The sequence below is a fragment of the Alosa pseudoharengus genome, unplaced genomic scaffold (assembly GCF_046254945.1).
Source record: "Alosa pseudoharengus isolate Yale_2024_CS ecotype anadromous, Long Island Sound unplaced genomic scaffold, YU_APseudo_1.1 YU_APseudo_1.1_scf_22, whole genome shotgun sequence".
Lineage (NCBI taxonomy): Eukaryota > Metazoa > Chordata > Actinopteri > Clupeiformes > Clupeidae > Alosa > Alosa pseudoharengus.
The window spans coordinates 469,202-481,701 of NW_027468680.1; the positions used below are offsets into that span (position 1 = coordinate 469,202).

Genomic DNA, 12,500 nt, shown 5'->3' on the forward strand with positions numbered 1-12,500 from the left:
CGCTGTGGAGTTCCACGGTCGAACCGGACGGCGCATTCGACAGCAAGGGCTGTGATTGGCCGAGTTTTCAGTGCGTTTCTCTGTGTTTTTAGCAGCCCCTGCAACATGCTAGTCCACTGTAGCCTAAGCCTTGTACATAATGTTAAACATAGTTTTGGATTCAGTGGCAAGATTTCTTGATTGTACAGTGTCTGTCTCTCAGTAATGTTTTAAAATGAGAGCTTCGTCAGCTGGCAGTAGGCTACTTTGTCGGTAGTCATGAGAAGTTTGCTTGCTAACAGAACATAAATATGCTGCCCAGAAACCTTGTGAATAGTTCAGATTTTTTTTACTACACTAATGAGGTTGAAATATAGACTTTGCCTACAGCATCTCCTTAACGTTAACAAAATGACAGCATTCATATGACAAAGAAAAACGAATTCGGTCACTCAAGACTGTGCCACAGCAACCAGTGTAGGCTACAGTCCTACCCAATAGGCCTACTCGTAGCAGATAGCGTTGTCTGATGGTCGAGTGGGTTAATGCACGTATATCCAGAACAGGTCTGCAACTTTCAGGCAGTTCTGAGTTCGAATCTAGGCAGGAGCAGAGCCATATAAAGGCCTAGGCCTATTGTTATCATTTTTTGCAAGGTGTTGCTCCTGGCAATACTTGTTTATAAGACGTTTGGTGATTAATTGATAGCTGTTTTTGGGACATGTTAAACGTTCTTTATAATGAGCGCATACGGGGAGTAAAACGACTGTTTCGCGCTGTTACAACTGTAGGCTACAATGATTGCAATACAAAAATATGCGATTTTGATTTTTGATTTTTTGCACTTTTGCCTCATGTGTTTTCAGGTTTGAGGGCTTTTTTTGGCAAGATTGACCTTGGTAGACTCTGCATATGTTATTTCTCCGTATGGAAAATAAAGTAAATTTTCGACACACGTCTGTTATTAGTTCAATAAGAAGTGTTGCTTGTTAAAACATTTGACTAGTGAAACTCAAATGATTTTAGAAATATTTAGCCAAAGCCAAAAAGTGTTAGAGAGAAGGAGAGACGCCGGTGCAGCTCAGATGTCTTCTTAATTTTCTTTATTCTTTAGTAAAAGGTGCAGAACATTATTCAACTTTAAAGACAGAATACGCACGCAGGCACAACTAGGCTACTTGTTGTTTTCTTTTACTCGGCTATCTATATATGGTTATCAGCACACAATGTTGGGCTAATTCACTAGTTATGGATATCACAAGTTTAAACATCGAAAACAGAAAGGATGGAGACAGCAAAGCTAGAGGAGTTATTCCAGATGGGCAAGAACAAGGTAGGCAATTGGTGTGCTTATCAGAACGTTAGATTACAGCTTTTTAAAGCCAGACGTCACGGTACGCTAGAACAAAACTAAAGGTAACTTTAGCTATAGGGCTGTATCAATTTGTCCAAATGAATAGGTCATCGTAGACGTTGTTGTTGTATTATTGCATGTGGATATTGTTATGCTATGTAGGCTACTTTTTTTGCAATGCACGGACCTAAAACCGGGAAACGGACAAATATTGTACACGCGTGAATTTGTTTTTGCGGGGGTGGGGGTGGGTGGGTGTATGTACCATAGCTCTCTCTCTCTCTCTCTCTCTCACACACACACTGAATGCATATTGATCAGTTGTTAACTAATACTGTAGGCCTAGAAGTTGCATTTGAAAATGTTACTGTTGTAGGCTGTTTGTTTTTTATTTCAGCCACACTGTTTTAAAGTGGTTAGGACCATTACACACCAATTTTGAATAAGCCATACTGCAATACCGATTTCATGGTTGCAACATGCACATGTTCGCCGATTATGTGGCCCTCAGTAACCTATAAATTCAATGATGTGGCCCTCTATGAAAATGAGTTTGACACCCCTGCTCTAAAATATCTGTCCTGGCCTGGTTGCACCGGATTGTGGCCAAACGACAGAAGCGCGGAGAACCCTCCTTTGTCTACCAAAAAGTGTTACTTTGTGCCGCGCGCTCCCCCACTGCTTGTGAAAGAAGGGGGTGGGGGAGGGGGGCTTAACGTGAAAAAGCTTAATGTCCCAAAACGGCAAAGTCATAATGGTAGGCTACAGGAAGTGGGGGGAGGGTATGGGATGACCAGAGCCGTCTTCGCTGTGCTATTCAGAAAGCATCTTGTCTTTCCAGGCGCACACAGCTCGTTACCATAGGCTATCGAGTGCCTTAACAGATAGGCTCTGCTCTTGGGTTTGGCCTCACAGCGAACTCAACCCTCTTGTTGCTTGCAGTTTGTTAAATAAAGCGATGCAGATTACATTATTTATTTCTGATTAATTGCGTCTTTTTTGCAACATTTGCTTGTTAGGCTGGGCTACTGTCAATGTCCTGTACAAGTATATGTTCAACAATTGCTGGTGTAGGCCTACAGGCTATAATCAATTAGGGACTGTTCGTTATTTATTTAAGGGGCTACCGGAGGAGTTTTGCGAGCGTTAGTCAAAAAAGACTTGACCCTCCCTCGCCAGCAAGACATTTTTCTATGACCCTCCAAAGTAATTGAGAAAAAACGCATGACCCTCCCCAGTCCCAACAATTTAGGCTATTGATGCCTTCTGTCTATTGGGTCAATTTGGGAGCTTGCATGCTTCGACTCCTTCCTTGAAATGCCTTGAAAAGGCTGTCGTTTGCACAATTTCACAAATAATCACTGGGACCGAAACAAACCTTTCAACTTTTCTTTTTTTTTTATTTTAACTTTTTCCTCGCTGTCTTAGGAGGAGCTGCAGGGCCGTCGCAAGGGGATGCGAGGCCCTGTGCGAACTTGACAGATGCATGAACTTACGTGCATGAAATCATGCGATAGCTTACTTTACACATAGCCAAGGCTACCGTCGGTGCATTTTAATAGTAGCCTAGTCTAATAAGCTACACCAGCTTGTCTTTAAGAGGGGAAATTGTATAGCCTATAACATTAGCTGAGTCACATATTTGGCCATATGGTGTTTATCATAGGCTACATCATGAAACCAAATAGTGTAACAAAGACGAACACTTTAACAGGGGAAATTAATTGGGCATGAATCATTGTGCTGAACGGTATTTGTCAATGCAGAAACACACACGACATTTAAACTGTTGATAAGATGTGCACTATGGAAATTGGTCTGTAGGCTAACAATGTACTTGTACAGGTAAATGTTCAACAATTGCTGTACAGGCTATAATCAATTAGCTAAATCATTTGTCAAGCTGTTTAAATTCGTGCTGCATTCAAACGCAAAAGGTGCTTTGATATCTTTTTTGTTTGAACGTCGGCAAGCATGCTGCGGTTGCAATGAATAAGGATAATTGGTTTTATCTGCGGATTTATTTTTTGCATTATTTTGAATATGACTCGCTCCAGTCTCAACAGCACTTTCCACACGCATCTAAGTTCTAACACATATCCTCTCTCGCTTTCTCTCTCTCCATCCCTGCACACGGTGCTTTCTTAAAGGAGCTGCACCATCTTACAACAATTGCATCTACATTTTCATATTAGAATGTTTTGTCAAGTGTAAGCTTAAACTAGCGTGATCAATTTAAGTTTCCGTGCCCCCGCTGAAAGTCTCATGCGCTTATCGTTACACTATCAAATCTATAAGTAACCGTGACAAATAGGGTATAAGATATATAAACTCACGCTATTGTACAGTGGGTCCCCGTTAAGTTTGGACAGGTTCCTTCATGAATCACGCACCCCATTTTCTCAGCAGAAATGGCACAAACTGCAGTTGACACAAACAACCACAAGGTGTCACTTGGGTGCCACTACTATTTTTGATGCGACTGACTTACTGCTTCCATGACGTAGCGGGGGCACGGGAACTTAAATTGATCACGGTAGTTTAAGCTTACACTTGACAAAACATTCTAATATGAAAATGTAGATGCAATTGTTGTAAAATGGTGCAGCTCCTTTAAGAAAGCACCGTGTGCAGGGATGGAGAGAGAGAAAGCGAGAGGGGATAGGCCTATGTGTGTTAGAACTTAGCGTGTGGAAAAAGTACGTGCTGTTGAGACTGGAGCGAGTCATATTCAAAATAATGCAAAAAAAAGCAATTATCCTCATTCATTGCAACCAAAGCATGCCTGCTTGCCGACGTTCAAACGAAAGCACCTATATCAAAGCACCTTTTGCGTTTGAATGTAGCACGAAAAAATGTTTAAACAGCTGGACAAATGATTTAGCTAATTGATTATATAACCTGTACACCAGCAATTGTTGAACATTTACCTGTACAAGTACATTGACAGTAGTCCAGCCTAACAGCATGTTGTAGGCCTACTGTAGAAATTTCACTTAAATTGCAACCGCAACATGCCTGCTTGCCAACGTTCAAACGACAACGAAAAAGATAATAAAACAACAAGAGGGTTGAGTCTGAATGACACTGAGTTTTTAGACACTGAGTTTTTGTAGTTAAGAAATATTTTCGTATATAAATGGTCATTCTTCAATCTCCTTCACTGACGCCTATGGAAAAGGCTTAACGTCCCAAAACAACGATCAATGATCATCAAATTTCTCTCTCACATTGCTCCTCATAACCATCTATAAAAAAGTGTTTTTTCTTTTCTTTTTGAGCACATCCGAATCCCAGGACATAACGCACTGGACCTTATAATAGGCTCGAGATATAATTCCAAAGGGGGCAGATAGGGGCCACTGCACTTAAAACTTAAAAAGATGAAGCTTTCCGAACTTGCGAAATTGCGATCAGTGACTGGCATCGGGTGAACGAAGCTTTTCGAAGTTGAACAGGCTATTAAAAACTATTTGCGCACCTCCATGTCACAGGAGAGACTGGGCTCCCTTTTATGAAAAAGACGTTAGGCTACCTGCAAACTGGCCTGTGATTTCATTGCTGAGTTTGCGGCAAAGCAAGAAAATGTTTTTTTTCCTGAGTCAGGATATGGCGAGTCAGTGTCATTTATTTGTCCAATGTTAGCCTATAGATACAGACCAGTACATCTTATCAATAGTTTGAATGTCGTGTGTGTTTCTGCTCATTGACAAATACCATTCAGCACAATGATTCATGCCCAATTAATTCCCCCTGTTAAAGTGTTCGCCTTTGTTACACTATTTGGTTTCGTGATGTAGCCTATGATAAACACCATATGGCCAAATATGTGGCTCAGCTAATGTTATAGGCTATACAATTGAATTTCCCCTCTTAAAGGCAAGCTGGTGTAGCTTATTAGACTAGGCTACTATTAAAATACACCGACGGTAGCCTTGGCTATGTGTAAAGTAAGCTATCGCATGATTTCATGCACGTAAGTGAAAAGGGCCTTGCATCTGTCAAGTTCGCACAGGGCCTCGCATCCCCTTGCGACGGCCCTGCAGCTCCTCCTAAGACAGCGAGGAAAAAGTTAAAATACGCGATAAACCCGGGAAAAGTTGACAGGTTTGTTTCGGTCCCGGTGATTATTTGTGAAATTGTGCAAACGACAGCCTTTTCAAGGCATTTCAAGGAAGGAGTCGTAGCATGCAAGCTCCCAAATTGACCCAGTAGCCTAAGGCATCAATAAATTGTTGGGACTGGGGAGGGTCATGCGTTTTTTCTCAATCACTTTGGAGGGTCATAGAAAAAATTCTTGCTGGCGAGGGAGGGTCACGTCTTTTTTGACTAACGCTCCCAAAACTCCTCCGGTAGCCCCTTAATTAAATAAATAACGAACAGTCCCTAATTGATTAATAGCCTAGGCCTACACCAGCAATTGTTGAACATTGACCTGTACAGGACATTGACAGTAGCCCAGCCTAACAAGCAAATGTTGCAAAATACATCAAAAGACGCAATTAATCAGAAATAAATAATGTTATCTGCATCGCTTTATTTAACAAACTGCAAGCAACAAGAGCATTGAGTTCGCTGTAAGGCCAAACCCAAGAGCAAAGCCTATATGTTAAGGCAGTCGATAGGCTATATAACGAGCTGTGTGCCTGGAAAGACGTTTGGCCACAATCCGTTGCAACCAGGCCAGGACAGATATTTTAGAGAGAAGGAGAGACGCCGGTGCAGCTCAGATGTCTTCTTAATTTTCTTTATTCTTTAGTAAAAGGTGCAGAACATTATTAAACTTTGACTAACATTTCGATGTGTTGATGTTTTTGACATCGAAACGTTAGTCAAAGTTTAATAATGTTCTGCACCTTTTACTAAAGAATAAAGAAAATTTAAGAAGACATCTGAGCTGCACCGGCGTCTCCTTCTCTAACACTTTTTGGCTTTGGCTAAATATTTCTAAAATCATTTGAGTTTCACTAGTCACATGTTTTAACAAGCAACACTTGTTATTGAACTAATAACAGACGTGTGTCGAAAATTGACTTTATTTTCCATACGGAGAAATAACATATGCAGAGTCTAACCAAGGTCAATCTTGCCAAAAAAGCCCTCAAACCTGAAAACACATGAGGCAAAAGTGCAAAACATCACAAAACGAACTAAACTAACACGCGCATATTTTTGTATTGCAATCATTGTAGCCTACAGTTGTAACAGCGCGTAACAGTCGTTTTACTCCCCGGATGCGCTCATTATAAAGAACGTTTAACGTGTCCCAAAAACAGCTATCAATTAATCACCAAACGTCTTATAAACAAGTATTGCCAGGAGCAACACCTTGCAAAAAATGATAACAATAGGCCTAGGCCTTTATATGGCTCTGCTCCTGCCTAGATTCGAACTCAGAACTGCCTGAAAGTTGCAGACCTGTTCTGGAAATACGCGCATTAACCCACTCGACCGTCAGACAACGCTATCTGCTTCGAATAGGCCTATTGGGTAGGACTGTAGCCTACACTGGTTGCTGTGGCACAGTCTTGAGTGACTGAATTCGTTTTTCTTTGTCATATGAATGCTGTCATTTTGTTAACATTACTGTTGAGGAGATGCTGTAGGCAAAGTCTATATTTCAACCTCGTTAGTGTAGTAAAAAAAATCAGAACTATTCACAAGGTTTCTGGGCAGCATATTTATGTTCTGTTAGCAAGCAAACTTCTCATGACTACCGACAAAGTAGCCTACTGCCAGCTGACGAAGCTCTCATTTTAAAACATTACTGAGAGACAGGCACTGTACAATCAAGAAATCTTGCCACTGAATCCAAAACTATGTTTAACATTATGTACAAGGCTTAGGCTACAGTGGACTAGCATGTTGCAGGGGCTGCTAAAAACACAGAGAAACGCACTGAAAACTCGGCCAATCACAGCCCTTGCTGTCGAATGCGCCGTCTGGTTCGACCGTGGAACTCCACAGCGGACTATGCTGCCCCCAAGCGGCTGCAGTTGTACTTACATTTCACCATTCACCATGATCGTGAATGAAGTGTCAATTTTTAACTGGGACCCACTGTATTATTATATATGTTTGGTAATGGCTCAGCTTTCTCTGATTGTTCTACTGACTTGGAAAATGCATCATGGAAGCAGTAAGTCAAGTCGTATCAAAAATAGTAGTGGCAAAACTACAAAGTGACACCTTGTGGTTGTTTGTGTCAACTGCAGTTTGTGCCATTTCTGCTGAGAAAATGGGGTGCGTGATTCCTGAAGGAACCCGTCCAAACTTAACTGGGACCCACTGTATGTAATGCGGTGTGTGTGTGTGTATGTAATGCGGTGTGTGTGTGTATGTAATGCGGTGTGTGTGTATGTAATGCAGTGTGTGTGTATGTAATGCCATGTGTGTGTATGTAATGCGGTGTGTGTGTGTATGTAATGCGGTGTGTGTGTATGTAATGCGGTGTGTGTGTATGTAATGCGGTGTGTGTGTATGTAATGCAGTGTGTGTGTATATGTAATGCGGTGTGTGTGTATGTAATGCAGTGTGTGTGTGTGTGTAATGCGGTGTGTGTGTGTGTATGTAATGCGGTGTGTGTGTGTGCAGGGCATCAGGAGAGGAGAATCCAGCATCCCTGGCCGAGAGCTGTTTCCGTGAGCTGTTGGGTCGAGCCGCCTATGGCAACATGAACAATGCTGTGCGCCCGGTGCTGGTGTAAGTTTCCATAGTAACCACATATATCAACATAACAATGGCCTAGTAACCACATATATCAACATAACGATGGTATAGTAACCACATATATCATTAAACAATGTCAAAGTAACCACATGAGCATTGCCATAGTAATTACATACATTGTATTATATTTATTGTTTGGGGTGTTAAGCACTTTAAGTTTATTCGTGAATATATTGATAATGTGCATAAATAATGAAATGTCCATACATGCTTTGATTGTGCATATTACCTACTTTGATGTAATCTGTTTGATTAATGATAAACAATTCAACTCAGTTCAGTAATTCAACTACATTACCCACAATGCAGTGCAGGTTCCGTTCAGAATGCTGTACTAAGCGAAATGCTATGTACACGAGTGAAATTTCTGCTACTAAACGAGGCCTGTTTTGATAAGCAGTGCTGGCTAGCTAGATATACACACACTAGCTAGATATACACAGATATACACACAGCTAGCTAGATATACACCCATTTGCACACCTACTACGGTTGATTAAAGAGGTATGACATCATTATGACATCATCCATTTGCACACCTACTACGGTTGATTAAAGAGGTATGACATCATTATGACATCATCCATTTGCACACCTACTACGGTTGATTAAAGAGGTATGACATCATTATGACATCATCTTGTGCACATTTATCTTGGTCTTACAATGGCCCGATGATGCTGGCTTTCACACACAAGGTGGTAATCCACTGCAGTAATTAAAATGAAAACGGTACACACACAACACACTATACACCGCACACTAGTTTGTTCCTCTGGTGAAATTTTTGTGTGTGTTTGTGTGTATGCATGTGTGTGTTTGTATGTGTGTGTGTTTGTATGTGTGTGTGTTTGTATGTGTGTGTGTTTCTGTGTGCGTATGTATGTGTGTGTGTATGTGTGTGTGTGTACGTGCGTGCATCTGTGTGTGTGTGTGTGTGTGTGTGTGTGTGTGTGTGTGTGTGTGTGTGTGTGTGTACCTCTCCCAGGCATCTGGATAATCATCGGTTGTGGGACCCGAATGAGTTTGCTGTCTCCTGCTTCCGCATCATCATGTACTCAATACAGGTGTGTGTGTGTGTGTGTGTGTGTACATGTGCATAATGTATGTGTATGTAAGTAATATGTGTGTGTGTGTGTGTACATGTGCATAATGTGTGTGTATGTAAGTAATAGGTGTGTATGTGTCTGCATGTGTAATAGTATGAGTAAATATAAATATAAATAAGGGCTGGGCAACGATTAAAAGTTTTAATCGCGATTAATCACATGATTTCCCTGATTAATTGTGATTAATCACATTATTATACGCAAAAACCAATAATGAATTCAAAAGTAGTGTATAGCACAATTTTATTTTAAATGTTCTGCCATACATATGAACAAAAGTGCCGTAATATTTGTTCTGCAAACACTTAACATCAGCATTTTGTTCATACAGTAGCAGTTGAATAAAAACTGCCCTCAAAATCCTGAGCCACAATCATAACATTAAAACAGGCCATTTCTGAGGTAACAGCAGAAACATTTATTTTTTTTTATCAGGGAGCAGCATAGCCAGTCTATGTTCAGTACCAAATGTCCCTTTTAGAGTGAGGTGAATCACAAAAAAATGTTCACTGCTTGGATTTACTGTGCAGGGAAATAGTCTGTAAATATACTGGATTTCCTTTGGAGTATCCCACTCAAAAAAGAACCAGAAAATTCAAGATTTTCTGAGAGCTGCATAGCTAGTCTATGTTCAGTACCAAATGTCCCTGTTGGTGAGGTGAATCACAAAAAAAGTTTTTCAGTTATGCAGTTCGCCAGGACATTGTGTTATGCAGAGATACTGTGACGGAAAGCTAGCCTAGAAATCTAGACGCACCCTAGGGCTAGTCTAGCAACTCTCCGTTGGCTTGTGAGATCGGAAAATTAAACTTCTATCAGGTAATTAAACTTTCTACATTTTTAATGTGGGTCTGGCTCGTCAGGCTAACGGAACGCTGGAGACTGTACGCAAAGCAGGGAACATGATCAAAAGGCAGATATTTCGCAGCGGCTATCATATTTCGTACACTATCTGTGCTAAGTGTGGTGACACATTCCACTGCTGTGCAACTTCAATAAAGTGTCCCGCGCACGTTTCAGCATAATGTCTCTTTTCTGTTTTAATTACCGTTAGAGCATGTGAGTGCAGCGCCCACTGTTAACCTTTTTACTCCGAGGTAATTATGGTTACCCAGTGATGTCCAGTAGCCTAGTCCCCAGTGATGTCCAGTAGCCTAGTCCCCAGTGATGTCCAGTAGCCTAGTCCCCAGTGAGAGCAACAGCTTATGGTTACCCAGTGATGTCCAGTAGCCTAGTCCCCAGTGATGTCCAGTAGCCTAGTCCCCAGTGATGTCCAGTAGTCCCCAGTGATGTCCAGTAGCCTAGTCCCCAGTGATGTCCATTAGCCTAGTCCCCAGTGATGTCCAGTAGCCTAGTCCCCAGTGATGTCCAGTAGCCTAGTGCCCAGTGATGTCCAGTAGCCTAGTCCCCAGTGATGTCCAGTAGCCTAGTGCCCAGTGATGTCCAGTAGTCCCCAGTGATGTCCAGTAGCCTAGTGCCCAGTGATGTCCAGTAGCCTAGTCCCCAGTGATGTCCAGTAGCCTAGTCCCCAGTGATGTCCAGTAGCCTAGTGCCCAGTGATGTCCAGTAGCCTAGTGCCCAGTGATGTCCAGTAGCCTAGTGCCCAGTGATGTCCAGTAGCCTAGTGCCCAGTGATGTCCAGTAGTCCCCAGTGATGTCCAGTAGCCTAGTGCCCAGTGATGTCCAGTAGCCTAGTGCCCAGTGATGTCCAGTAGCCTAGTGCCCAGTGATGTCCAGTAGCCTAGTGCCCAGTGATGTCCAGTAGTGCCCAGTGAGAGCAACAGCGGGTGCACGTTGTAAAGTTGTCGCTTTTGCATTCCTCTCCTTTTCATACAAGTCGTGTATTCTTCTTGTGATGGTGCGTCTTCAGGGAATCTCATAACTGCCGTCATTTGTTGCGATTCTTAGAATGTTTTGAAGACCGACGTCCTCCACAACACTAATCGGTAGCTATCCACTTCGCTATGGCATTTGTTAGCTTCTCTTGCCTTTGTTTATCTATACTTCTCCCACACGCTGCATCTAACGTAGTCTGCTGAAGCCTCGCACCACTGTTTGTTTCGTTAAATGATTTGCTGGTATCAACTGTGTGTTTTGCATTTAGGCTATGTTTCAGACTCCGGTGATAAGAAAATTCAACTTTGCAGTGATTACAAATAACCGTCTAAAAGAACTTTAAAATGAAAATGGCCATGTAAAAGTTCTGTACCCTTCCCTATGTTTGTTGGTTTGTTTATTCGCCAATTTATTTCTTTTCCGGTTCCTGTAAGTGCGGCAGCAATCGGCAACACACTTTTACCACATAAAAGCCTGTGAGAAACAGACTTTTACAGTAATAAAATAAATAATAAAAATTGCGTTAATACGCAATAAAATAATTGTCTGCATTAATTGATTAATGAGTTAACGTGATAATAACGAGTTAGATAGAGATAGATAGATAGATAAGCTTAGATAGATAGATAGATAGATAGATAGATAGATAGATAGATAGATACTTTATTGATCCCCAGGGGAAATTCAAGAGTTAACATGTCCAGCCCTAATATAAATAATAATAAATATGTGTGTTCAGTAACGATAGATGTATTAGTGTGCTTGGTGTTGTGATGCTATGTTGTACAGAATGTGAAATGAATACAGAACAATAGGCGAATAGGCGAAGAATATAAAACGATAGTCCGCCTTTACTGTAGTGGAGTCCGCGAGACAGCAAACGCCAGGTGTTGTGATAGGCTATGTTGTAAGAATGTGAAATGAATACATATAATAACTAGGCTTTTTGTGCAATAGGCGAAGAATACAAAACGATAGTCCGCCTTTACTGTAGTGGAGTCCACGAGACAGCGAACGTCAGGTAAACAGCAGGTACTCTAATCTAATGCGTTATTGTGCGGTAAGCAGGTACTCTAATCTAATGCGTTATTGTGCGTTTTACAGCAGGTACTCTAATCTAATGCATTATTGTGCGTTATGCAGATACTCTAATCTAACGCGTTATTGTGCGTTAAACAGGTACTCTAATCTAATGCATTATTGTGCGTTTCACAGCAGGTACTCTAATCTAATGCATTATTGTGCGGTAAGCAGGTACTCTAATCTAATGTGTTATTGTGCGTTAAGCAGGTACTCTAATCTAATGCGTTATTGTGCGTTAAGCAGGTACTCTAATCTAATGCGTTATTGTGCGTTTTACAGCAGGTACTCTAATCTAATGCATTATTGTGCGTTAAGCAGGTACTCTAATCTAATGCATTATTGTGCGTTAAGCAGGTTACTCTAATCTAATGCATTATTGTGCGTTTCACAGCAGGTACTCTAATCTAATG

At 41.4% G+C, this 12,500-nt stretch overlaps 1 protein-coding gene across 2 annotated transcripts in view; it reads left to right on the plus strand.

Moving 5' to 3' along the window:
* Positions 1-12,500, plus strand: part of efr3a (EFR3 homolog A (S. cerevisiae)) — a 121,304-nt gene that overhangs the window by 44,809 nt on the left and 63,995 nt on the right. For both annotated transcript variants that reach the window (XM_076300164.1, XM_076300165.1), the window contains exons 8-9: positions 7,928-8,035; positions 9,051-9,129. In XM_076300164.1, the coding sequence (XP_076156279.1) occupies positions 7,928-8,035; positions 9,051-9,129 (187 nt within the window). The remainder of the gene's footprint in view (positions 1-7,927; positions 8,036-9,050; positions 9,130-12,500) is intronic.